Source organism: Scylla paramamosain, chromosome 31, assembly GCF_035594125.1.
Source record: "Scylla paramamosain isolate STU-SP2022 chromosome 31, ASM3559412v1, whole genome shotgun sequence".
Classification (NCBI taxonomy): domain Eukaryota; kingdom Metazoa; phylum Arthropoda; class Malacostraca; order Decapoda; family Portunidae; genus Scylla; species Scylla paramamosain.
The window spans coordinates 5,981,963-6,009,233 of NC_087181.1; the positions used below are offsets into that span (position 1 = coordinate 5,981,963).

The following is a 27,271-nucleotide window of genomic DNA, read 5'->3' on the forward strand; positions in this document are numbered from 1 at the left end:
TAAGACGCTTTTCTTCTGAAAATTTTGGTGACTAAACTATGGGGGACTGGGTGCTGTACTGATTATGGTATGAGCATTGAAAACTCCTTAGCTAACTACTGGGTGAGATTCAAAATGAAAGGATAATTAGAAGTAGGAAAAATTATGTGGGGAAGAAGAGTGACTTAGCACAGAGAATCTTACACTTAACTTGGTAGTGGGCTTACCTACATGTAAGGAATGTGTCACCTTCTCTCTCTCTCTCTCTCTCTCTCTCTCTCTCTCTCTCTCTCTCTCTCTCTCTCTCTCTCTCTCTCTCTCTCTCTCTCTCTCTCTCTCCCCTTCATCTCTCTTCTCATCTCTCCTTCCTTCTTTTCTCCCATCTCCCTCTTTGCATTCTCATTTCTCCCTCTAATTATGGCCTACATCACATGTTGCTTTGAGAAGGACAGCACTCATCATCGCATACTATCCTACTCAGGTCTAACACCTGACACAACAACGATTTGTCCACATGAAGTCCCTAACAATGCTGTGGGTGTCTTCTGAGCAGCAAGCAACACATTATGGCTGGCAGCCTCACTAAACACTGCCTCTTGATGCTATACCATGGCACCAGTTACAACACTCTTACAACTCCCACAAGAAAGAGTAACATCTCTTATCATCCCCAGACCAGGGAAAACAACACTCACCATAACACAGGGGAGAGGGACCCCAGACAAGAGGTAATCAGTCTTGCTAGCTCAACAAACATGGCAACAATCAACAAACATGGCTGTACCCAGTCACCAAAACTGCCACAACTGCTCTTGATTCAATGTGACTCCAAATCAGCCAACTACTGGGCCTCCATGTGCTACCTACACATGTGCCTTCTTAACTGCGGATGGCATAACAAACTGGAGCATCAAACTTCTGTCCTCTCTCCACCAGCTATGCACAATATTGTTATCTTCTACTAACTCCTCCTGACTCTCTACTTCCTTGCTGCTCTCTCCTGCCTTGGCAAGAAGTAGGACCACACATTCCCAAGGGACAGAATCCTCTTCTGATACATAAGCAGCTGTAGCCTCAGCTATCACAAGGGGTGGCTCACTGTGTGAGCTAACACCCTTGTATCTAGTCCTGACAGGGGAGTAGTTTGCTCCCCATCTCTTGTACACTCCTCAGGGAAGGAATCTCTTACTTCCCCAGCAAAGTTAGGAACCTCCACACCCTCAGCAGTGATACCTAACATGCCAGACACATCATACTGGGTTCAGACTGAGTACCACCACCAGGATGCTCTGCAGGGTGAGGCAAGCCAGCAAACAAACTAACTCAAACACTGTCCTCACCCTTGGCAACACTCCCAACAAAGTCATGTACCTCCTGTGGCAACGCTGCTCTGTTGCAGTCAGCCCCAGCACAATGACTCCAAGACAAGTTCAACTCTAGATCGCCCAAATCCTCACCAGCAGTGAGACAGGCCTCTGGGCACTCTGCCCTCACTGCAGATCTACATCCACTCTGTACTCTTCTTTCAGTGACCCTGCCTTATTACAGTTGATCCCATGAGTTACAGAGGGTGCAGTTGCCTGATGTTGGGGTGCTCACCTCACCTTAGTGCAAGTAACAACATTACTCAAGTCTGAATTCTCTCCACCAATGCCTCCTCTGAGATTCTGGCCACAGATGGAAGACTCACCTGCCAGGTCATTCCTTAGAAGAAAATCAACACCTGACACTGGCAGGTCTTCTGCTTGTGCCATTGGCACCTCTGCAGTCACTAGTGGACACACAAGCCTCATCTCTGCTGTGGCAAAGCTTTCTACAGCACCAATTCCCTGGCACCACACAAGCTTATCTGAGGCAACTTGCCTCACAGTAGCATTTTATTAATTATTGTATTATACAGTCCTCTAATGCCAGAAAACCACAGCTGTGAACCCAGACATTAGTAGCACTTGACACACACAACACAGAATGATCCACAACAATACACTGCACTTAGGCAGGAAGGGGGAGAGCAATACTCTGCACAAGGACACAGCAGATGCCAGACATATTAGAACTGCTAGTGGAGTCACTCTCCACTAGCAGGAACAGCAGGAAACTAAGGAAGGGCCACACACCATTCAGTCCACACTCAAATCTAGACCTTCCATGGGGTGAAAATACTAAGCAATATAATCAAGACCTCCCACAGGGTCAAAATAATAACCAATATAACAAGGCGTCATACCAGCATTCCACACGTAGATATAAATCAACAGTATCCTCCCTTATACACACCTTAACATGCCTTTCTCTATGCCAAGTGTCTACTCCTTATGATATCTGGGCTTCTACTGAGCTGCATGCACAGGAAATGTTGTTGACTTGCCCTGGTGATGTCAGGCACATGACAGAGGCAGGGAAGGGGGAAGTGGAGCTGGGGAGTGAATTCCATCCCACGTACTCTTCTTCCCTCCACTGAATCTAACTCTAAAAGGAACATTACATTTAAAAAAATTATTACACTCTTATTAGAGGTGCTGGGTGAAAACTTATTACACTATGGGAGGGAGCAACTCTTCTACACTATTTTTAACTTTCAGAAAGAATGAGAAATGGGGAAATTAAGTTGCAAAGGACAATTTCTATTTTATATAAGGTTTATAGTAATATACAGTGTGGCTTGACTTGATGCATCAGTGACTCATTCCTTGTCTCTTCTCTTTTTTCTTTATCTTTCTCTGTTCTCTATCTTCTTGCTATCTCTACTCTGTCTCGCTGTACATAATATAAATACAGCAGGGTACGTGACAATGAACACGAATCGTTTCAATGTAGTATTCATTAGGGCAAATGTGTGTTATGGGAAATGAAGAACCTATGGGAAAAAATTAATTGGTTCCAGGGAACCAGAAAATAATAAAAAAATTAACTGGTTTCTGGGAACCAGTAAATAACAAAAAAATCCACAGTTTTTGAAAAAAAATAATAAAATGAGCACAGTTCCACTACTACATTTGAGATAACACAACAAATATAAACAGTATCCTCCCTAGTTTCACACCTAATCCTAAATTCTCACCATTCCGAGTTTTGCACATTATCACCATGAGTTTCATGCTGCTTTGACAAGTATTGGTCACATTTACCCCTCTCTCTCTCTCTCTCTCTCTCTCTCTCTCTCTCTCTCTCTCTCTCTCTCTCTCTCTCTCTCTCTCTCTCTCTCTCTATTTAGCAATCCTAAGGATTGCTAAATAGAATATGACTGATTGAGAATGAAAATTAATTATGCATATGAGTGAGAAAGTGAGAAAGGATGAAACAAAATATTACATAAAATGAATGAGAGAGAGAGAGAGAGAGAGAGAGAGAGAGAGAGAGAGAGAGAGAGAGAGAGAGAGAGAGAGAGAGAGAGAGAGAGAGAGAGAGAGAGAGAGAGAGAGAGAGAGAGAGAGAGAGAGCATGGTATCACTCCCTTGTCACTTACCTCTGACAGATAAGGGGGAGGCAGGTTACAGGCAGGGAAGTTTGAGACAAGAGGAAAGAGAGGAGAGGAAAGGGAAAAAAGGGAGGAAGGGATAGATGTCAAATAGGTGTGCAGTAGCTTGCATGACTGGAAAGTTAGTCTTGCAAGTCTTAGTTTATTATTCTGATTAATCTTTTATTAAAATTTCAGTGGTTGCATGAATGGCAAATTCACCTTGACAGTTTTGGCTTGTTAATCCAATTGAATTTTTATTAAAATTCCAGTCCTTCCACAAGTGGCAAGTTCATCATGCCAGTTTTGGTTCGTTATTCCAATTAAATATTTGTAAAAATTTAACTGTGTTATTTCAGTTATTTACATATATATATATATATATATATATATATATATATATATATATATATATATATATATATATATATATATATATATATATATATAATGTGTATATATATATATATATATATATATATATATATATATATATATATATATATATATATATATATATATATATATATATATATATATATATATATATATATATATATATATATATATATATATATATATATATATATATATGTGTGTGTGTGTGTGTGTGTGTGTGTGTGTGTGTGTGGGTGTGTGTGCTATTACATTTCTCTGTAGTATATGAACAATTGGGATCTGGGACAATTCTGTCACTGGGACAATTTTTTTCATGACTGCCTTTGATAAAATCATCTCTAGGATGATTCTGTTGCCTGCGTTGATTTTTTCACAATAGTTCCCATCACAGCACTGGTAGGCAGCTTCCTATTTTTGTTGGTAAGAGGCATTGTTTAATCCTAGTTTAACTTTCTCCAACCAAAAATCTTGCTTTCCCACTAGGTAGGGGGATTGGATTATCAAAAAAAAAAAGAAAAAAAAGGAAATAGAGCCACATGACTCATATTGATAATTACCAAAGAAAGTTTTAGCATTTTGGCTGATTTACTGGACATTGAGTTCAAGGTGCTGATCAAAGTTCTTTATATTTGCTACCCATAAATTCATGAAACTAGAAGATGAGGGTGCAAAGTCAGCATGTGATGAGAAAGGAAATTCTGATCACATAATATGGCAAAACATAATGATGCATTGTAAAATAATTGAGAGCTGCCTAGCTTTCTTCCATTCCCTACTGACAGACTGTTTCTTGACTGTTTTACCTTCCTGGGATTTGCTCAATGGACTGATGAGCCCACTAATATTAAAGATAGCAATACATTAGATTTTTTCTTGTTGCTGAAACAGATCTGGTGATATCTGCCAATGTGTTCCCACCCTTCCCTAATTGTGATCATTGTGTAATTAAATGTTTTCCTGCTCTAGACTGTGCCACTTTATTTTTTTTAGCTCAAAGTCAATGAGTTCCTGTTCACAATTGATTGTGATTTTGAGTTTTCTGCTTTTGTCTGTTAATGAAGTGTATAATTGATTTTTGTCCATAATTTCCTCCTTAGGTAAATCTTTTGCCCCTTGCCTATTTAATCCTCCTCCTCGCAATGCTTCTTATAAGCCTTGGAAATATAAGCTACCTAAAGACTAGACTAATTCAAGAAGCCAAGCCTGGACCACTTATAGAGTTGAAAGCAGAACATGGCAAGAACTCTCAAGAACCTGTTGATGCTCTCCGAGTTTTTGTTGACATCAATTACTGTATTTACCCATGTATTAGACACACATGGGCCTGCTCCAGAAAAGACGCAGGCCATGGTCATCTCACGGTCCCCAGCTGCCTCCCCAGCCGTCTCAGGCTGTCTGATTTTTGGAGGCCAGACACTTCCCCTCCAGGAACACGTCAAGTTGCTGGGAGTGACAGTGGACTGTGGCCTGCGCTTTGACCGCCATGTTGCTGCTGTTGCCCACCAGGTCTCCCAGCGAGTCTCTGCACTGCGTCGGATGTCAGGAAACCTCGACTCCCGGGGCATCCTCACACTGTACAAGGCTCAGATACGGCCTTGTATGGAGTACAGTGCCTTGTCCTGGATGTCGAGTGCCCCCACCCACTTGCAGAGACTGGATGCTGTGCAACGCCGTGCCCTGCGCTTGGTGGGGATGGACGGACAGCAGCAGCAGCAGCAGCAGCAGCAGCAGCAGCAGGAGGAGCAGACCGGAGTCACGTCGCTAGAGCATCGGCGGGACGTGTCGGCGCTGGTGGTCCAGCACAAGGCCCGGGTTCTGGAGGTCCCTCATCTCAGCTCGATAAGGCTCCCACCACGAGCTGTCCAGAGGGAGTCCAGGACCACCACCTCCAATGACATGCTGGTGCAAGTGCCTCGATCTTACTCGAGGCAGCACCAGCGCTCTTACACAGCTAGAACCTCCAGACTGTGGAATGTGTTTACGGCAGCCACGAGTGATACACAAACAATGACACTCCAGCAGGTGAAAGTGGCTGCACACAGGTGGCGTAAAACACAACCCCCCACACTAGTGCTGTGTTAATCATGTCTATATATATATATATAGTAGGATGAGTTTACTTTTTGTATATATTTTCTTCCTTACATTTAAGTATAGGCTTTTCAAATAACAGCATAAAAAACGTGTTGTTTTAAGCCTGATGTAAATTTTTGTTTAAATAAAAAAAATAAAAAAAAAAAACCTCTGCATAACTCACACCCCTATTTAACCCTGCATTACTTTGCTGGAGTTTCCAAACATGAGTACTCTCCTGGGGTATTTACACACCCCAATACAAAAATGTTTCTAGTGTTACTATTATGTAAAATATAGTCATACTGCTGGTTTAGGATTCATCTACAATCCCTGTTAAACAGTTTGAGTTGCTTATAGTTGGTTGATATTAATACAAAGTAATACAATAGAATAAATTATAAAACTAAGGAAAAATTACCAAAACTTAAATTCAGGTCACATTTATTTTTAAAATACCCACAAGATACACATGTTTGTATGAGTTTTTAATATATATGATGAATATTAACATTGAAAAAAAATATTACATAATAGGCAAATCTCCCTTACAAAATACATCAAATCAAAGCTTGAACTAAAGATATAATTATTTATTGAAAGGAAAATTATTATAAATTTAATACATAAACCATAAGCATGGTTTCTTTATCCAAAGCAAACACAAAAATTTTCATGAGTTGAAATAAAAAAAAAGAGCTCATTACATAGGAATAAATTTGTTACATAAACATTTTTTCTTTTCATCAAAAGTAAACAAAAAATATTTCCATGAATTGAAATTGAAAAAAAAAAAAAAATGTGAGTTCATTACATACCATTACATTCACTCTGATTCACCATTTACTGCTACATTCTCGCAATCTATGCAACTCACAGTCATCTTACTGTGATCCCTGCAAACATGTTTCCCGTATGTGCTACATACTGTTTTCACCTTTCGATCCTTTGACCTGGCACAAAATACACATCTCTTTGCCTGGCATTGTAACAACTGTGAGCTTGTTGAGGATGTTGCTTCTGCAATTTCAGGGAACAGCCTTGCAATTTCTGTTCTGAGACCTTTTGGCCTTCTGTTCTGCAGTCTTTTCTTTAGAGTGTCTTCTAATAGCATCATGCATACTTTCTTGATGAATTTGCGGTGCTTGAGTTTATTCTGTGGGTTGTGAGCATACAGGACATACGAATTTACACAGACAATGTTCAGCAGAGCAAAGAACACAATTAGAGGCCAACACCAGCTGTTTCTGGAAACGTAATACTTATCCATCATCATGTCAAGCACATCTATTCCTCCTTTGGTTGAATTATAGAACGTGATGATTTGATGCCATATTTGGCTGGTTTACTGGGTATATATTTCCTAAAGGGACAGTGGCCCCTAAAGGCTACAAGCATTTCATCTATAGTCACAAATTCTGATGGGGTGTTTTTCTTTTTGCAATTTTCCACAAACATCTCAAATATTTGCCTAACTGGGGCAAGCTTATCCACCTTCTTTCTTTTCTCACTTGTTGCTTTGTCATCAAATTATAGACAACATAATAGAAAATGAAAGCAATCCAGTGATGTAGTCAGCCTGAACACCTCGATGCCAGTACCATCTGCTTTCCAAATATGAGCAAGGTGCAGCCTGCTAACATGATATGTACCAGCTAACATAAGCAGTCCAGTCAATGCCTTCACTTCGAAAACATCAGTGTCTTTTGTTCTGTAGGGCTGAGTATAGTTCCCTTTCTGCATAGCGATCATCGAGTTAGTATGTTCTACTAATAAACGAATTATTTCTGCTGTGATGAAGACTCCCCAAAAGTCTGCAGGAGAATTGGCATTTAGAGCTGGTCCTTTTAGTTCTGGTGTAAATTTGATAACATTGCTAGAAAGGGTATGACATAGCAATTTAGGAACATTCTTCTTCCATCATGTTGTTTTATCTTTTTCCCTTCCATCCATCAATTTTTTGCCTTTTTCTTTTGGGGCTGGTCTGGTAGATCATCTGGGTCTGATTCATAACATTCACAATCAGGAACATGCAGATCCTCTTCCAGGTAATCTTCTTCACTTTCACTGTTGGAGGCAGGAACATCCCTCCCCACACTTTCTTTGTCTTATGAGCTACTCACTTCTACTTCATCCAACATCTTCTGAATTCTCTTCATTTCTGCATCATAATCCATCTTGTGTCTGAAAAAATGAAAAGATGTTACATTAGCTAGGCTCATAGTTACAAGAATGAGAGTAATAAATTGTAAATAAAATAATAAATCCATACGTAATGATAAAAAAAATACTAAAATCAGTAAGCATAGCATTTTATTCCATATTTATATTACAGAATAGGCTACTGATACATAATATGCACTTATATCTACATATTTTCATTTCCTGATGGGAAAAGAGAATATATAAATCATAAATACATACCTTTGTTAGTCTGGGGTGACTGACCACCCCAGAAGGCAAAACAAACATCTAACTCCCAGGAAAACTGAGCCACAACTGTGCCATACTACATGTGACACATACTTGATGAGTCAGATGAGTATTGGGAGGGAGAAGAAAAAAAGGTTGCCAACTAGGAATTGTGAGCACTTAAGCAAAACTGGGGTGCCAAAACACACCAAGGGAGTAATGCAGGGTTAACAAGGATGTTTTGTGGGAAAAAATATATTATGCTTCATCATAAAGTCATGGGAAAAAAAAAAGAAATCTGTGTATTTACCTAGTTGTGGTTTATGGGAGGGGAATAGTCTCAAAGTATCCCATCTCTATATCTATCCAGTTTGGACTTAAAAGCATGGACAGTTATGGCATTGACAACATCTTCACTGAGTTCATTCCATTTGTTCACACTTGTGTGAGAAAAACTATACTTTTTGATGTCTCTTCTACAGTTAACTTTCTTCAACTTCTTATTGTGTCCCCTTGTACTCTGTGTGTCTAAATTTTTAAAACATTCTTTGCCTACATTTTCCATACCATTTATCATTCTATAGATGTTTATTGAATCTCCTCTCTCTCTCCTATTTTCAAGAGTAGGAATTTCCAACACTCATAATCTCTCTTTATAGGTCAACTTACTTAACTCCAGAACCATCTTAGTGACTGCTCTTTGTACTCTTTCTAATTTTATAATATTTCTCTTTATATGAAGAGACCACACCACTGCTGCATATTCCGATCTTGGTCTTGTCGTGGAAATCAACAACTTTTTTATCATTCCTTGATCTAAATATTAGAATGCCATTCTTATTCTTTTTACAAATTCATCTTCTCTCCAGTTATTTTATCAATGTGTTTGTCTGGAGTCAAATTTTCAGTAACTGTTACTCTCAAATCTATTTCCTCTTTTGATTTCTGTAACTTCACATCATCCGTCTCATAATGATATTGTATTCTTTTCTTATTCTTACCAAACTCCATTACTTTACACTTACTTAAATTGAATTCCATTTGCCAAGATTTACTCCATCTATTTATCTTACATAAATCATCTTGCAGTACCATACAGTCATTTACATTTTCTACCCTTCTCATCAGTTTAGCATCATCTGCAAATAAGTTCATATAACTGTCTATTTCTTCATTTATGTCATTCACATATATTACAAACATTATCAGTCCCAACACTGTGGGACACCCCTAATTACTTTCAGCCAAGATCAATTCTGGTTTTGTATTACTGTTCTCATCTCTCTATCATCCAGATAATCTTCCATCCACTCCAGCAGTCTTCTTCCAATTTTTCCATAATTTTTTATCTTCCATAGCAATCTTCGTTGTGGTACTTTGTCAAATGCCTTCTTCAAGTCGTCTAAATAGACACCATCCACCCATCTGTCTCTCTCCTGCACAATATCGACTATCCTTGAATAAAAGGACAATAAGTTCATGGAGCATGATCTTCCCCTCCTAAATCCAAATTGACAATTTACCAAAACTTTATCTCTTTCCAAGTGTTCCATCCATCTTTCCTTTATTGTTCTTTTGCATAGTTTTCCTTCAACACTAGTCAAGGACACTGTTCTATAATTTAGTGGATTTTCCTTATTTCCTACTTTGAATATTGGTGTAATATTTGCTCTCTTCCAATTTTACTTCGGCAAAATCACCTATCTGCTGGGCGGACACTTCCCATGAGAGAGAGTGCGTCACGCGCTGCCGGCAGTTGTTTGCTGATCGCCGCGTTGGGCAGACACGGTCATTCTGGGTCATACGGACTCCCAAGTTTTTGCTGTTTTCTTTCAGATAAGGCCACGATACTTGTTACGCAGGTACAGTGCCTTCAACTTCGTTACCCGTTTTTGGGGCGAGTTGTATTATTGGTATATCGGTCTCCACTGACGATGGAACTGTGTGGGAAGCTTACGGCTTTGTTCTCCTTATCGCAGTGCGGCAGCCATGTCGGAGTCTGGTGAAGCGTCCTCTGCCTCTCGATCCCCTTCCCCTCCTGCCCCACGTGCCTTCTGTGGGCCTTCTCCTCTCCCTGGGTCCACTGTTCGCCCTCAAGATGACGACGACAGGCACAGGGATCATTCATCTCGTCGCTTGAGTGGGAGGCATGGTTGCGTGAGATTACGTAACAGTGCTGACGCACGTGGTTCCCGCGGCACTTCTCCTGCTCCTCCCCCTTGGTCAGTTGTGTTGGACGCCTTGGCTGATTTGCGGGGTGAAGTGGAGGCCTTGCAGGCAGACAGACGGCAACTACCACCCCCTACTGGGTCGGCGCAGGTGACTGTGGAGGACAGTACTCTGGGGGGCTGGGGTTTGTCGCCTCCTTGTTCTGCCACTTTTTCTGGTTTCTCGGCCAGGATGAGTGAGGATGAGGCAGTGTCGATGCCTGCTGCCCCTGCTGACAGCACCTTAATTCAGGGCACTAAGGCCTTTGGTCCTTCTGACACGGTGGTTGCTGACATTGACAATAGAGTGGCAGAGATGGTAAACTTTCTCTTTGATAATGGTATGAGAGAGGAGGACTACAAGGCCATGTGTGAGGACGATGTTGTCAAGAGGCCTAATAACTGCCATGCTCTTGCGCCAGTGGAATGCAACCCACAGGTGTTGGAGGCCCTGAAGCTGGATGCAAGGAAGACAGACTTCCGCTTGAAGGAGGTAAATAAGGACATCCTGCGGGCTTCAACCATTATCACCAAATCCTTAGTGGCACTGGATGATTTGGCTGAACAGGAAGGTAACCCCAAGTTGGCACATGAGGTGAGCATGCTAAATGGTGCATTGGCATTGCTAGGCAATGCCAATCACAGGAACAATTTGGCCAGGCGTTTTGTCATGAAACGCGAGATAAACTATAAATATGCTCATCTTTGTTCAGATAAGGTGACAATTACTCGCTTTCTGTTCGGTGACGATGTGTCCCAGTCTGCCAGACAAATTGAGGAAGCGGAGAAACTGTGGAGTAAATTCTCGTAGAAAAAGCCTGCCTTTACTAGCAAGTTCGCAGGTAAACGCCCGGGTGGATATTGGAACAAGCCTGCTAGTAGGGGATATTACGCCAGGTTCCAACCCTACGGGCAACAGAGGTATGGCTCCAGGGCTGCCCCACGACTGCCTTCCACTCGTCAGGATGTGGAGCCAAAAAACTCCAAGGGCCGGGGCGGCCGCAGCAGGCAGCCCCAGTAAACTTACAGGCAAGTGCATGTTTTGAAGCTGGCAGACTACACTCTTTCCTGCATGAGTGGCGTAAAATTACCAGTGACCCTGTCATTTTGGATATTGTTCAGCATTGCCACCTTGATATTGATGTCGATAGTGTTCATCCTTTATTTTTTAATGATTTGGAATACAGATTCAACACTGTGCAACAGGGGATAATTTCTGGAGAGATCAAAAAACTTTTACAGCTTAAAGTCATTAAAGTCACACACAAACAAACTCAGCAGGTTATCTCTCCTATTTTTTTGCGAGAAAAGAAAAACGGGGAATTTCGCCTGGTTCTTAACTTGGAGAGGTTAAACAAATACATACCATATAAACATTTTAAAATGGAAAATTTTGAACAGGCCATCAGGCTCATCAACCAGGGTGATTTTTTGGCTTCTGTCGATCTCAGGCATGCTTATTATTCTGTTAGGGTTGCAGATGAGCAACAACGATTTTTATGTTTTACATGGCAAGGTGTTATCTATCAATTCACCTGCCTCCCTAATGGCATTTCTGAGGGACCTCGGCTTTTCACCAAACTGATGAAGCCAGTATTTGCTACTTTAAGGCAGGAAGGATACACTATCACCAGCTTTATAGATGACACATTAATTTGCAGTAACTCTTACTCAGGATGTCTTCAGGCGATTCAGGCCACCATTTCTCTGTTGCAGAGGTTAGGCTTTTGTATCAATATGGAGAAGTCTGTTCTCACCCCCACACAATGTATTGAATACCAAGGCAATGTTATTAACACCAAGTTCATGACTGCCTCTTTACCTGAGCGTAGACTAATCAAAATTCGCCAAGGATGTGCAGAACTTTTGTGTAAAGATGTTGCCCCCATTCGAGAGGTGGCCAGGGTGATTGGCCTCATGGTGGCTGCGATCCCAGCAGTGGAGTTAGGTAAACTTCACTACAGGAAGTTGGAGGGGGGAAAAATTGCCGCTTTGAAACAGGAGTATGGTAATTTTGCCAGGCCTTTGAATATTACTGCAGACATGAAACTAGACCTTTCCTGGTGGTTAGACAATGTGGACAGACACCACAGACACATTTTTAGGCCAGGTACTGACATCGATTTATTTACTGATGCCTCCAGCCTTGGTTGGGGGGGTCATTTGGGGTGTCAGATTACAAGTGGTACTTGGTCCCTGGATGAAAAGGAGCTTCACATTAACATCCTGGAGATGAAAGCCATTCTATTCTCTTTGCAAGCATTTGAACATGAGCTGGAAGGTAGACATGTTAGAGTTTTTTGTGATAATACCACTGCCATAAACTATGTCAATGAAATGGGAGGCACAAAGTCCAAGTCCTGTAATGATGTTGCTACCCAGATTTGGGATTGGTGTCTGGAACATGACTCATGGGTTACATGCTCGCACATACCGGGGAAGGACAACACCTTGGCTGATGTAGCCTCTCGCAAGATTAATGACAGACATGAGTGGAAACTCAACTCACACATTTTTTCTACCTTGTGTAATGTTTTTGGGACACCGTCCATTGATTTATTTGCCTCAAGGCTTAACAAACAGGTTAATACATTCTGTTCGTGGTTGCCAGATCCGGAAGCTAAATATTTTGATGCTTTTTCCTTGGACTGGTCAAACTTTGATTTGTCTTACATTTTCCCCCCATTCTCATTAATTGCTAGGTGCCTTCAGAAGTTACGTGCGGAGCAAGCACGAGGCTGGATGGTGGTTCCTCTGTGGCCGTCCCAGTGTTGGATGGGCATGTTGCTCCAGTTGCTAATAGACTTCCCACGTTTGATAACGAACAGGAGGAATCTTCTAACACACCCGTCCACAACAGATCCACACCCCATCATGTCCCACACGAGGCTCATGGCATGCCTTCTGTCAGGGAAAACTTGCAGAAACGAGGAGTTTTGCCGGCGGCTGCGGACATCATACTTGCCTCCTGGAAACCAGGTACTGAGAGGCAATACCGCCCACATGTCCAGAGGTGGTCGTTGTTTTGTGGTAGACGGAATGTCGATCCCACTTCTCCAACTGTAGATCACATTGTAAATTTTTTGACAGAAACCTTTGACAGGGGTGTGGGTTATGAGTGTGTGAACACTGCGAGGGGTGCCCTGTCTTCTCTCGGCATTGTGGTGGACGGATGCAGGGCAGGAAATCACCCTTTGGTCATCCGATTCATGAGAGGGGTTTTCAATCTTAGAACTCCTCAGCCCAGGTACACTGACACTTGGGACGTCCAACCTGTCTTAGAGCAACTAAGGTCCATGTTCCCCTTACATGCATTAACCCTTAAAGAATTAACGCTAAAATTGGTTATGATGATGGCCTTAACTCAAGCTGCCAGAATTCAAACTTTACAACTACTGTTAATCAGAGACATGCTCATTAATGAACACTCCATTTCAGTACAGTTGGGGGGCACTCTTAAACAATCCAGACCAAATTTTAACATCAACAGGCGGTATTTTGCTGATTTTCCTTGGAATGACTACTGCTTCCGTGTCAGAAACCCGTCTTTGTGTGCTGAGCGCATAACAGAGGTGATAGTGTCTGGCATGGAGGCGTACATTCCTCACTCTTTTTCTCGTCCTAAACCTTCTAAATCTTGGTTTAACACAGCTTGTTCTCGTGCTATACATGATAGAGAGGTGGCCCACAAAAGGTACTTAAGCCTTCCTTCACCAGAATCTCATGCACTTTATATTTCTGCCCGGAACCATGCCAAGTCTGTTCTCCAACTAGCCAAAAACTCCTTCATTAACAGAAAATGTCAAAACCTTTCAAGATCTAACTCCCCTCGTGATTTCTGGCATCTAGCCAAAAATATCTCCAATAACTTTGCTTCTTCTTCTTTCCCTCCTCTACTTCAACCAGATGGCACCACTGCTATCACATCTATTTCTAAAGCTGAACTCTTTGCTCAAACCTTTGCTAAAAACTCTACCTTGGACGATTCTGGGCTTGTTCCTCCCTCTCCTCCACCCTCTGACTACTTCATGCCTCGTATTAAAATTCTTCGTAATGATGTTTTCCATGCCCTCGCTGGCCTAAACCCTCAGAAGGCTTATGGACCTGATGGGGTCCCTCCTATTGTTCTCCGAAACTGTGCCTCCGTGCTTGCACCTTGCCTAGTCAAACTCTTTCAGCTCTGTCTGTCAACATCTACCTTTCCTTCTTGCTGGAAGTTTGCCTACATTCAACCTGTTCCTAAAAAGGGTGACCGCTCTAATCCCTCAAACTACCGTCCTATTGCTTTAATTTCCTGCTTATCTAAAGTTTTTGAATCTATCCTCAACAGGAAGATTCTTAAACATCTATCACTTCACAACCTTCTATCTGATCACCAGTATGGGTTCCGTCAAGGCCGCTCTACTGGTGATCTTCTGGCTTTCCTTACTGAGTCTTGGTCATCCTCTTTTAGAGACTTTGGTGAAACTTTTGCTGTTGCCTTGGACTTATCAAAAGCCTTTGATAGAGTCTGGCACAAAGCTTTGATTTCCAAACTACCCTCCTACGGTTTCTATCCTTCTCTCTGTAACTTCATCTCAAGTTTCCTTTCTGACCGTTCTATTGCTGCTGTGGTAGACGGTCACTGTTCTTCTCCTAAATCTATTAACAGTGGTGTTCCTCAGGGTTCTGTCCTGTCACCCACTCTCTTCTTATTATTCATTAATGATCTTCTAAACCAAACTTCTTGTCCTATCCACTCCTATGCTGATGATACCACCCTGCACTTTTCCACGTCTTTTCATAGACGTCCAACCCTTCAGGAGGTAAACATATCACGCAGGGAAGCCACAGAACGCCTGACTTCTGATCTTTCTAAAATTTCTGATTGGGGCAGAGCAAACTTGGTATTGTTCAATGCCTCAAAAACTCAATTCCTCCATCTATCAACTCGACACAATCTTCCAGACAACTATCCCCTCTTCTTCAATGACACTCAACTGTCCCCCTCTTCTACACTGAACATCCTCGGTCTGTCCTTTACTTATAATCTGAACTGGAAACTTCACATCTCATCTCTAGCTAAAACAGCTTCTATGAAGTTAGGTGTTCTGAGACGTCTCCGCCAGTTTTTCTCACCCCCCCAGCTACTAACTCTGTACAAGGGCCTTATCCGTCCATGTATGGAGTATGCTTCACATGTCTGGGGGGGTTCCACTCATACTGCTGTTCTAGACAGGGTGGAATCAAAAGCTTTTCGTCTCATCAACTCCTCTCCTCTAACTGACTGTCTTCAGCTTCTCTCTCACCGCCGCAATGTTGCATCTCTTGCTGTCTTCTACCGCTATTTTCATGCTAACTGCTCTTCTGATCTTGCTAACTGCATGCCTCCCCTCCTTCCGCGGCCTCGCTGCACAAGACTTTCTTCTTTCTCTCACTCCTATTCTGTCCACCTCTCTAACGCAAGAGTTAACCAGTATTCTCAATCATTCATCCCTTTCTCTGGTAAACTCTGGAACTCCTTGCCTGCTTCTGTATTTCCACCTTCCTATGACTTGAATTCCTTCAAGAGGGAGGTTTCAAGACACTTATCCACCAATTTTTGACCACTGCTTTGACCCTTTTAGGGACTGGCATTTCAGTAGGCATTTTTTTTATTAGATTTTTGTTGCCCTTGGCCAGTATCCTTCCTACATAAAAAAAAAAAAAAAAAAAAACATTCCATCGTTACCCTAAGGATCCACGATTATGTGTCTGTAGCACTCTCCTGAGGTACATTGATGTGACTAAAGAGCTTAGACAGGATGAGATGCACACTGATGCCAGGCTCCTCATTAGCTTCATAAAACCCCACAAATCAGTTTCCAAAGACACTATTGCCCGTTGGGTCAGGACCATTCTCCGCATGTCCGGCATAGACATCTCAAAGTTTTCCGCTGGTAGTGTGCGGCCAGCAGCAGCTTCAAAAGCTGGAGTGGCGGCTGTCCCTGTCGCATGCATTATGGCTAAGGCGGGCTGGTCTAGGGAATCTACCTTTGCAAAATATTATAATAAGAACATTGTGGCTGCTTCTGACCTCTTTCAGGATGCAGTGCTAGAATAAGACATGATTTGGGTTTGTTGCTGCACTCCAGTGTTGCAGTACACGGATATTTTAAGTATTTAGTATCTAGTACCTTAGGTTTATCTTATGATGTGAACTGTTACCATTTTTCAACATTGTTTGTAGATTGGATTAAGTTGGATGCAATGTACCTTATTTTATACACCAATTGTATGATTGTCTCATGTACAAGATCCTTCCATGGAATAATAGTTATAGTACTGTTTCTTGTGGGGCATTTCCTTTTCCTCTCTACTATTGCATCCTCCCTCGTCATCCACATGGCTTCAAAGCCTCATGGGAAATGTCCGCCCAGCAGATAGGTGATTTTGCCGAAGTAAAATTAACAAAGTACACGAGACTTACCGTAGGTCAGTTGAAGTGTACTTCTAATTTTTCGAGGCAAATCACCTCTGCTGGTGCGGAGAATTCACATGCCCTCCTCTCCCTCCCTACCTTAAGCTCTACAGGTTACTTAATTTCCTAATTGGTTCATCATGTGGATGTCGAGTCCTTGCTTTAAAGTCTGCCGGCAGCGCGTGACGCACTCTCTCTCTCATGTGAAATCTCCGCACCAGCAGAGGTGATTTGCCTCAAAAAATTAGAAGTACACTTCAACTGACCTACGGTAAGTCTCGTGTACTTTGTTAATTTTTTGGTACTCTTCCCTGTGATAGTGATGTCACCATTACACTGAATTTTATCACCCAGCTGTTATCTACATTCCTTCAATATCCAGTTTGATACTCCATCTAGATCAGTTGCTTTATTTACATCAAGTTCTTCCATTATCTTAAGTATTTCATCATAACTGACTGGACTGTACTCAGTACGAGTATATTCCTCACCAACTTACCTCTTCCAGTATCAAACTCCCCTTCCACAGTAAATACTGATCTGAAACTATTATTCATAACCTCTGCAATGTCCTGTGCATTCTTATAGATTTTTCCTTCAATTTTCAATCTTGATACACCTTTCTTCTTCATCTTCTCATTAACATATCTAAAGAATAGTTTGGGTTCATTTATACACTTATCTATTATATCTCTTTCATAGTTTCTTCTCTCCATTCTTATTATCTCAATGTACTTATTTCTAGCATCAGTATATTCCTCCCATCTGCTCTCTGTTTTCCTCTTCTTCCATCTATTCCAAACATTTAGCTTACATTTCCTAGCCTCTTTACATTTTGTATTGAACCATTCTTTACCTTTTCTACATCTCGCTTCTCCTTTAGGTACAAATTTCTCCACAGCAGAGTTATATATCCTTATAAATTCATCCCATTTTTCCTGAACATCTGCATCTTCAAAGTCTTCCCAGTCCATGGCAGCAAATTATTTTTTAAATTTTTGAAAATCAGCTTTACTATATTTAAATCTTTTCACCTTATAATTTTCATCAATGATTACATTTTCATTTTTCAGATTAAATTCCATCAACACATGATCACTTTTACCTAGGGGGCTATCATAGTGTATAGTTTCAATAATTTCCATGTCCTTGGTAAACACTAAATCAAGTCTTGATGGTTTATCTCTTCCACTAAATCTGGTATCACAATCAACCCATTGAATCATCAAGTTTTTCGCCGCCTAGTTTAACAGTCTATTACTCCATGAGCTCTCACTTCCAGTAGTTGTCAATGTCTCCCAATTTATCTCCTTACAATTAAAATCACCAACAATAACTATATCACTACTTTCCTTCACTATTTTTTCAAGACCTTTCAACACATCTACCAACATCTCTTCTTGCTCTTCTTTTTGCCAAGCATTGGTCATAGGTGGCACATGCACTCTTACATAATTCATTATCCTTCCATTTCCACTTCTAATCATGACTTGTAGAACTTCAGACATGTCTTCACTTTTTATTACCTTCTCCACTTTGACACATTTTTTTTGTCAGAATTGTCACTCCACCTCCTCCCTTGTCACTTCTATTTTTCATCCATAAATCATATTTATTATCACCAATGTCAGGAGTTCCCCATTCATTTTTCCATTTTATCTCACATAATACAGCAACATCTGGTGTGGTTCTGTTTAATAACTCATTTAATTCCATCTTTGTTGACATTAATCCATTTACATTAGTATAACATACCTTACTTACTGCTTGATGTACCATTTCTTTATCCTCATATCTCTTACTCTTCAAAAAAATTCTTCTTCACCTCCATTTGTTTTTGTTTTTTTGTTTAGCCTCATTTACCAGCTCCTTTTGCTTCAACCTTTCAGTCTCATCCATATCCCTGTTTATCCATACATTCTTATATTCTTCATCTCCAGGCAATCTCCAAGACCCATTAATTACTTCCTCTGCTTGTACCTGTGTTGCAAACCTTATTCTTATGGGTCTCATTTTTTCTTCTTCATATTTCCCAATTCTATGGAACTCTTCCACTTGCTTTACTACCTGACTGTCTTCACCTGTCACTTTCTTCAATAACTTATTCAACAGGTTCTTTTCCTTTTTGTCTCTTTGAATTCTGCTTACTATTTTCTTTTCCTTTAAACCAAATACAATTATTTGTTTATATTTTTCTACAGTGTCTCACTAACTTTTTCTCTTCTTTAATAACATTTACCACTTTCTGTCTCAGGTTTTGTTTTTCATTTTCTTGTTGTTCTATTATTTTCTTTAGTGTTTCTTCTTCAAATATAAGTTCATTTAACCACTTATTTTGTCTCATTTCCACATCCTTTACACTTGCCTTCATTTCCTCATTTCCTTTCAGAACAGTTTCTACTTTTTCCTTTATTTGTTTCTTTAAACAGTCATTTTCCACATTTAATTTCTCATTTTTATCTTCCATCTCAATCAACTTTGCTGTAATTGTCACCAACTCCTTACCAGTCTCCTTCTGGCATTCCTCCAATGCCTTTATTCTCTCCAATAACTTGTCCATCATTTCTTCCATAAGCAAAATTTTTCTACACTGCAGTCTATAATTTAGTTCCCTTTCTCCTCCAGTAAAACTCTTCAAATGAACCTCTTGGGGTGCCGCCTTTTGCCATATTTGTTCAAAATGTAAACAAACCAAACCAAACTTTGCTAGAGACAGGATAACTATACTCATGGTACTGTTTCTTTCTTCCCTATTTACCACCTAGGTATTCCAGGATCTTCATAACATATCTTGTTCCACCATGAGCAATTTGTGTTATTCCGTCCTTCTATATGCAAAGCACTAGAAAAAACACGTCCTGTCAGCTCCTCTGCTGCTGTGTGTGTGTGTTAGGTGAGCGGGCCACTGGCCAAGGGACACAAAAATTTTTAATAAAAAGAAAAGCCCACTTGATGCCAATTCCTATACCAATGTCAAATAGAATAATAATAATAATCATAATAAAAAAAAAGAGTGTCTTGAAACCTCCCTCTTGAAAGAATTCAAGTCATAGGAAGATGGAAATACAGAAGCAGGTAGGGAGTTCCAGAGTTTACCAAAGAGGGATGAATGAATGAGAATACTGATTAACTCATGTATTAGAGAGGTAGACAGAGAAGGAGTGAGAGAAAGAAGGAAGTCTTGTGCAGCAAGGGCACATGAGGAGGGGAGGCACGTAGTTGGTGGTAGAAGATAGCAAGAGCTGCAGCAATGAGAAAAAGGATGAAGACAGTCAGTTAGAGGAGAGGAGTTGACAAGACAAAAAGCTTTTGATTCCACCATCCCTAAAATAGTGGTGTGAGTGGAACCCCTCTCTCCCATACTCCATACATGAACAGATAAGGCCCATGTACAGAGTTAGCAGTTGGGATAGGGGTGGGGGGCAGTAGAAACTGGTAGAGATGATGCAGAACACCTAACTTCATACAAGATGATTTAGCTAGAGATGAGATGTGAGGCTTCTAGTTTAGATTATAAATAAAGGACAGACTAATGATGTTCATTGTAGAAAAGGGAGACAGTTAAGAGTCACTGAAGAAGAGGGGATAGTTGTCTAGATTGTGTCGAGTTGATAAATGGAGGAAGTGAGTCTCTGAGGCATTGAACAATACTAAGTTTGCTCTGCTCCAATCAGAAATTTTAGAGAGATCAAAAGTCAGGCATTCTCTGGCTTTCCTGCATGAACTGTTTACTTCCTGAAGGGTTGGATGTCTATGAAAAGACGTGGAAGAGTATAGGATGGTATCATCAACATAGGAATGGATAGGACAAGAAGTTTGGTTTAGAAGATCATTGATGAATAATAGGAAGAGAGTGGGTGACAGGACAGAACCCTGAGGAACACCACTGTTAATAGATTTAGGAGAAGAACAGTGACTGTCTACCACAGTAGCAACAGAACGGTCAAAAAAGAAACTTGAGATGAAGTTACAGAGAGAAGGATAGAAACCGTAGGAGGGTAGTTTGGAAATCAAAGCTTTGTGCCAGATTCTATCAAAAGTTTTTGATATGTCTAAGGCAACAGCAAAAGTTTCACCAAATTCTCTAAGAGTGTGTGTTCTGTCCTCACATCTGGTGTGATGAAGCAATGGGGCTGTACAGTACTACCATCACATCTAAAACCATGTGTGTGCATATATGTGTTTTGTTCTCTCTCTCTCTCTCTCTCTCTCTCTCTCTCTCTCTCTCTCTCTCTCTCTCTCTCTTCCATCCTTCCCTCCTCATTCTCTCCCTCTCCCTTTCCTGATCACCACCCCTTTTCCTGACCCTCATCTCCCTTTTCTGACCTCTTCCCCATTTCCTCACTCCTTCCATTCATCTATCCTACTCAGCCACCCACCCACCCACCCACCCACTTTCCTTCAACTCTGTGTGTGTGTGTGTGTGTGTGTGTGTGTGTGTGTGTGTATTTACCTAGTTTTATTATACAGGGTTCGAGCAGGGCTCATAGTGTCCTGTCTCCATATCTATATTTATCCAGAATTTCCTTAAATTTATGCACATTTGGTGCTGTAACAGCCTCCTCATTTAGACTATTCCAGATATCCAGTTCTATGTGGAAAACTGTACTTCTTGACGTCTCTCAAACACTGACTCTTCCTGATCTTCTCTGAGTGCCCTCTTGTCCATCCAGCTTTATCTTCTTCCAGCAACACCAGTTCCTGCTTGTCTGTCTCCTCAATGTGGTTAACTATTTCATACATTGTTATTAGATCTCCTCTTTCTCTTCTAACCTGCAAAGTTTGTAGTCCAATTTCCTTCAACCTCTCTTTGTATGTTAGGTTTCTCAGCTCCAGTACCATCCTTGTAGCTGCCCTCTGAATTCTTTCCAACTTCTTTATGTCTTTCTTCATGTGCGGAGACCACACCACTGCTGCATATTCCAGCCTGGGACATAGCATATTGGCTATAATTTTTTTCATCATAGTCTTATCATTGTAATGAAATGCCACCCTAATATTTATGCCATTCTGGGGTTAGGGTATCCTGAAATACCACTCCTAGATCTTTTTCCTCCTTACTCCTCATTATTACTTCCTCCCCCATTTTATAGTCCCATGCAGGTCTTTTACTCTTTCCCAATTCCATCACATGGCATTTCTTAGCATTGAATTCCAATTTTCACTTCTTGCTCCACCCATAAATTTTGACAATATTTCTTTGCAACTCTATACAATCAATGTGGCTCTTTATTACTCTTAGCAATTTTGCATCATCAGCAAACAGATTAATATAACTGGTAAAATCCTCCTGCATATCACTGATGTATATTTGGAACATAATGGGTGCTAACACTGACCTCTGTGGTACTCCACTTGTTACATTACTCCAACTTGAACAGGTGTTCCTGATCACAGTTCTCATTTCTCTGTCCTTTAAGTAGTCTCTCATCCATTTTAGCATTGTCCCTCTCAGTCCTTTTATGTTTAATCTTCCACAATAGTCTTTTATGTGGAACTTTATCAAAAGCTTTTTTGATGTCCAAATACACTGCATCTACCCACCCATTTCTGTTTTGTACTTCATCTATTACTCTTGTATGGTTTGTGTGTGTGTGTGTGTGTGTGTGTGTGTGTTGTGTGTGTGTGTGTGTGTGTGTGTGTGTGTGTGTGTGTGTGTGTGTGTGTGTGTGTGTGTGGTGTGTGGTGTGTGTGTGTGTGTGACCTGACTCTCTCTCTCTCTCTCTTTGTGTGTGTGTGTGTGTGTGTGTGTGTGTGTGTGTGTGTGTGTGAGAGAGAGAGAGAGGAGAGAGAGAGAGAGAGAGAGAGAGAGAGAGAGAGAGAGAGGAGAGAGAGAGAGAGAGAGAGAGAGAGAGAGAGAGAGAGAGAGAGAGAGAGAGGAGAGAGAGAATAACAATCCTGAGAATTGCTAAGTTGAAAGAGACTGATTGAGAATGACAATGGATGAAAGAAGCATAAATGGGAAAGAAATGGATGAAGGGAAAATTAAAAGAAGTGGAGGAGAGGAAAAAAGAATACTTATTTCTCACTACTTCTCTCCTAATTCTTCATTCACGCCTCACCCTTGCTGCTTATATTTATTCTCTCTACTTTCTCCCTGTCCTCCCATCCTCCTTCTTCATCCTTCCTACACTTCCTTACCCCATGTACTCTCCTTCCTCAGTTATGTCCCTTCCTCCCCTTCTTCCTTTCCTCTTCCTTCTTCTTTTGTCTTGTCTCAAACCTCCCTCCTTGTCACCTCCCCTCCTCATTATCTGTCAGAGATAAGGGACAAGGGAAAGGAATGGGAGAGAGAGAGAGAGAGAGAGAGAGAGAGAGAGAGAGAGAGAGAGAGAGAGAGAGAGAGAGAGAGGAGAGAGAGAGAGAGAGAGAGAGAGAGAGAGAGAGAGAGAGAGAGAGAGAGAGAGAGAGAGAATTTTATTACTAGTAACAATATTTGTGCTTAGTGTATTACTGCTTTAACCCATTTGCGCTGCTCGTTGCGTCAACGCAACACGAAACAAGCTATAACATGATGTTGAGCTACACTGGAAGGACAACATGCTGCACCCTGTAGCTGCTTCTGTTGCCAGTAGACATCCAGAACTCCCAGTGGAAGATCCATATGATTCCTGACATCTCACCATTTTAGGGGAAAAGTCAGTGAAAAAAGCTCCACTTTCTGAAAAACGATGTCTTCATCAAAAAGGAGATGAGTAAAGAAAATCATTATCAAATATTTGTTCATATCTATTTCACAGTAATCTTCTGTTTCTTTTGATGAAGGAACCCTTTTCAATGAAGTTTTATTTGATAGGATGCTGATGACAGTTGTGTAAAAAAATTACAAAGAAAAGTTGCGCTAATGCAACCATCGGCACCTAGTTGTTCATCAATGTTGTGCTAACGCAAGCATCGGCACCGGCTTCTTCATTGATGTAGTTATTTTTGCGATGCATAGTATCTTTTTTGCACATGTAATTGCAGTGAATAGATATATACGTGTAGCCTAGCATTGTTTTTTGACAGCATACATGTTGTGTACACAAATTTTACGCAATGTATTTTCTCTCTTTTTTTTTTTTCAGAAAAGTGAAGTTGAACAACATTCTAGATGAGCTAGAGAAACCTACCATGTCTGACGAGAGTGAAGTTAGTGATGAAGATGAACCCAGTGGAATGGTAAAACAAACTGAAGTACATGACCTTTACATCATACCTGCAAATGATGGTGCTGTGACAGTGAAGATTCTGGCGAAGAAAAAAGCGTGGATATCTCTTATCTTCCTTCAACACAATTAACTGCTTTGGCAGTGATAGAATCTTTAGAGTCACAAGATAATGCAGATGAATGTGCTGAAGGACAAGAATCCCAGAAAAAGAAAATAATAAAACTCAGAAAATGGAAAGCACAAGATCTCCCAGAAAAGAGAAATGTCCCATGTTATCCACGCAAACCATCAGTTGCTGATATTCCGCATAAGCCTAGTCAGACATTTGAGCTTTTCTTGGATGTATTAGCAATTGACCACCTACTGAAACAAACTGTGAACTAAGCTATCCAGAATGGTAAACATTCATTCACGTTAACAAGTGATGAAATAAAAACCTTCAAAGGAATTTTGTTGGTGCTAGGGTACTGTTGTGTTCCACGTCGCAGACTGCATTTGCAGAGACAGCCAGATGTCTACAATGAGCTTATTGCTGACTCCATGCATCAGGATCGCTTTGATGAGATAATGAAGTTCTTTCATGCTGCAGACAACACAAAGCTACAAAGTACAAAACACAAAGTACAGTATCATACCATGTAGGCCAGTGGAATCCTATGAAAATGTATCTAGGTTGTACTATTTCTTTTTCGATAACTATATTATAGCTCTCTCTCTCTCTCTCTCTCTCTCTCTCTCTCTCTCTCTCTCTCTCTCTCTCTCTCTCTCCAGGGGTTCTAATCACTGGTTTTCTTTCATTTATAGTGAAGTAATTCTCATATTTCTTTTTTAGTGAAGAAATTATTATCATGTATCAGAAGTGAAATGTATCTGTTTTTTTTTTCAATTTTTCTTCCTTGCCAAGAATTGTATCCTAGGACCCTCCTTTGACTTTTTTTATGTGAAAAAGAGTAAACTTGTTTCCCATAGTGCCCATATATGTTCAAATCAAGGGTTTTTCTTTCTTATGTTTTTGTTAGTACATGCTAACAGTTGCGTTTACGCAACATGTAATGTGGTCGGACCACCACTTGTTGCATTTGTGCAACAACAGATTTTTTGCAATAAAATGTAAGAAGTTGCACATATGGAGTTTTTTTTTTATAAAATTTCTGCAGTTTCCTTTCACATTATGCATATAGCAAAGCAGCAACATGAAATTCTAACTTTCATTTTTTATCGGCTTAAATGGGTTAACTCCACACCAGTACATAAGAACATAAGAACATAAGAAATAAGGGAAGCTGCAAGAAGCGACCAGGCTTACACGTGGCAGTCCCTGTATGAAACACTCCTACCTATTTCCATCTGTTATCCCCATCCATAAACTTGTCTAATCTTCTCTTAAAGCTCTCTAGTGTCCTAGCACTAACTACATGATTACTGAGTCCGTTCCACTCATCTACCACTCTATTTGAGAACCAATTTTTTCCTATCTCCTTCCTAAACCTAAATTTTTCAAGCTTGAACCCATTATTTCTTGTTCTACCCTGGTTGCTGATCCTAAGAATTTTGCTTACATCTCCCTTGTTATAACCCTTATACCACTTAAAGACTTCTATCAGGTCCCCTCTTAACCTACGTCTCTCTAGAGAATGTAAATTTAACCGCTTCAACCTCGCTTCGTAAGGAATACTCCTCATCCCCTGTATCCTTTTAGTCATTCTCCTCTGTACTGATTCTAATAGACCTATATCTTTCCTGTAATGTGGGGACCAGAACTGCACAGCGTAGTCTAGATGAGGTCTGACCAGCGCCAAGTATAACTTTAATATTACTTCCGGCCTTCCACTTTTAACACTCCTAAAAATGAATCCTAGTACCCTATTTGCCTTGTTTCTGGCTTCTATGCATTGTTTCCCTAGACGGAGTTCAGAGCTAACTATAACTCCTAAATCTTTCTCATACCCTGTACCTACCAGAGTTTGGGTGTTTAATGTGTACCTATTGTGTGGGTTTCCTCTACCTATGCTAAGCACTTTGCATTTATTGATATTAAATTGTATTTGTCATCTATCCGTCCATTCATTCATTCTATCTAAGTCTGTCTGCAAGGCGATGGCATCCGCTTCTGACCTAATTAATCTACCTATCTTTGTGTCAGTATGTGTGATCTTTTTGTGAACAGAAAACTTTGTTTTCATGACTCTGGGCACATCTTTAGGACACATAGCCAACTATCTATTGTTCTGCTTGTTGTGCACTCATCCTGGCAAAAGATTTTCTCATCAGAAAAGAAAAAAAAAAAAAAACTTGCTGTTTACAAGATTTGTTTTTGTCATTTCAGTGAGCAGTCCCATCCACATTTTGTGGAGTTATTGCAAGGATCTTCAGTCAGAATGCTTTCAGAATGGCACAAACACAGAAATTTCAAGGACTGAGATGGAGGGATCAGTGTCATTGAGTTGCTGCACATACAAAATTAAATTGCCACTCTTCACTCTCAATTGCATGTCTCTGGCAGTCATGACCTCCACATCAAGGTCAGGATCTACTAACAGCTTCCTAATTCTCTGGACTGTCCTCAGTGGCAACTTCAACTATGATGACATTGTTGGTCATCCCAGTTCAGATGGAGTAAACTATCACCTTCCTTCTGCACTCCTCAGGCAACTCATAACCATTTGTTCTGTTTGGGATCTGCATTCTTTGAAGCCTAAGTGTAAACTGAAAATCCTGAATCAATAGTGTGGATGCAGAAAATCTAGTTCTATCTGGATTTTTCCAGTTAAAACACAGCAATTCTACTTTCGCATCCTGTATCTTTTCAATTAGTAGGCGTTCTTGTTCATTTTAAATTTCCTAAATCCATCTCATGTTCCTGTTCATCCAACTCCATTGTGTCTTCATAGCACTTGCTCTAAAATGACAAGCAAAATATCCTTTAGATAGGACATCTCAAAGCCAGGGATTTAAAATTTTGGTGCCTGTTAATGCCAGAGGCAAAAGGTATCTCAATTGATTGTGATCCAGATGGTGTCTCAGCTGATCAAGAGGCAGAGGATGTGACAGATGCTTGAGAGATGGTGATCACAAACTGGTGTTGCGAGTTTGTGGCCTGATTGTGGGAGGGACATGCAGTACCACAGTACTTGGAACATAGCCTGAAGTGCCA

The 27,271-nt window shown here is 40.6% G+C and overlaps 1 protein-coding gene across 5 annotated transcripts in view; it reads right to left on the reverse strand.

Moving 5' to 3' along the window:
- Nucleotides 1–6,335: 6,335 nt before the first annotated feature.
- The window catches only part of LOC135116422 (uncharacterized), a 135,027-nt gene continuing 114,091 nt past the window's right edge, over nt 6,336–27,271 (reverse strand). For 2 of the 5 annotated variants that reach the window (XM_064033873.1, XM_064033874.1), the window contains exon 5: nt 6,336–8,092. Coding sequence is in view for 1 of the 5 variants with exons in the window: in XM_064033874.1 (XP_063889944.1) it covers nt 8,075–8,092 (18 nt within the window). In the remaining 4 variants the exon portion in view is untranslated. Of the gene's footprint in view, nt 8,093–26,236; nt 27,261–27,271 lie in introns of those variants that run through there. The other 3 variants (XR_010276307.1, XM_064033872.1, XR_010276306.1) reach the window with 2 other exon arrangements.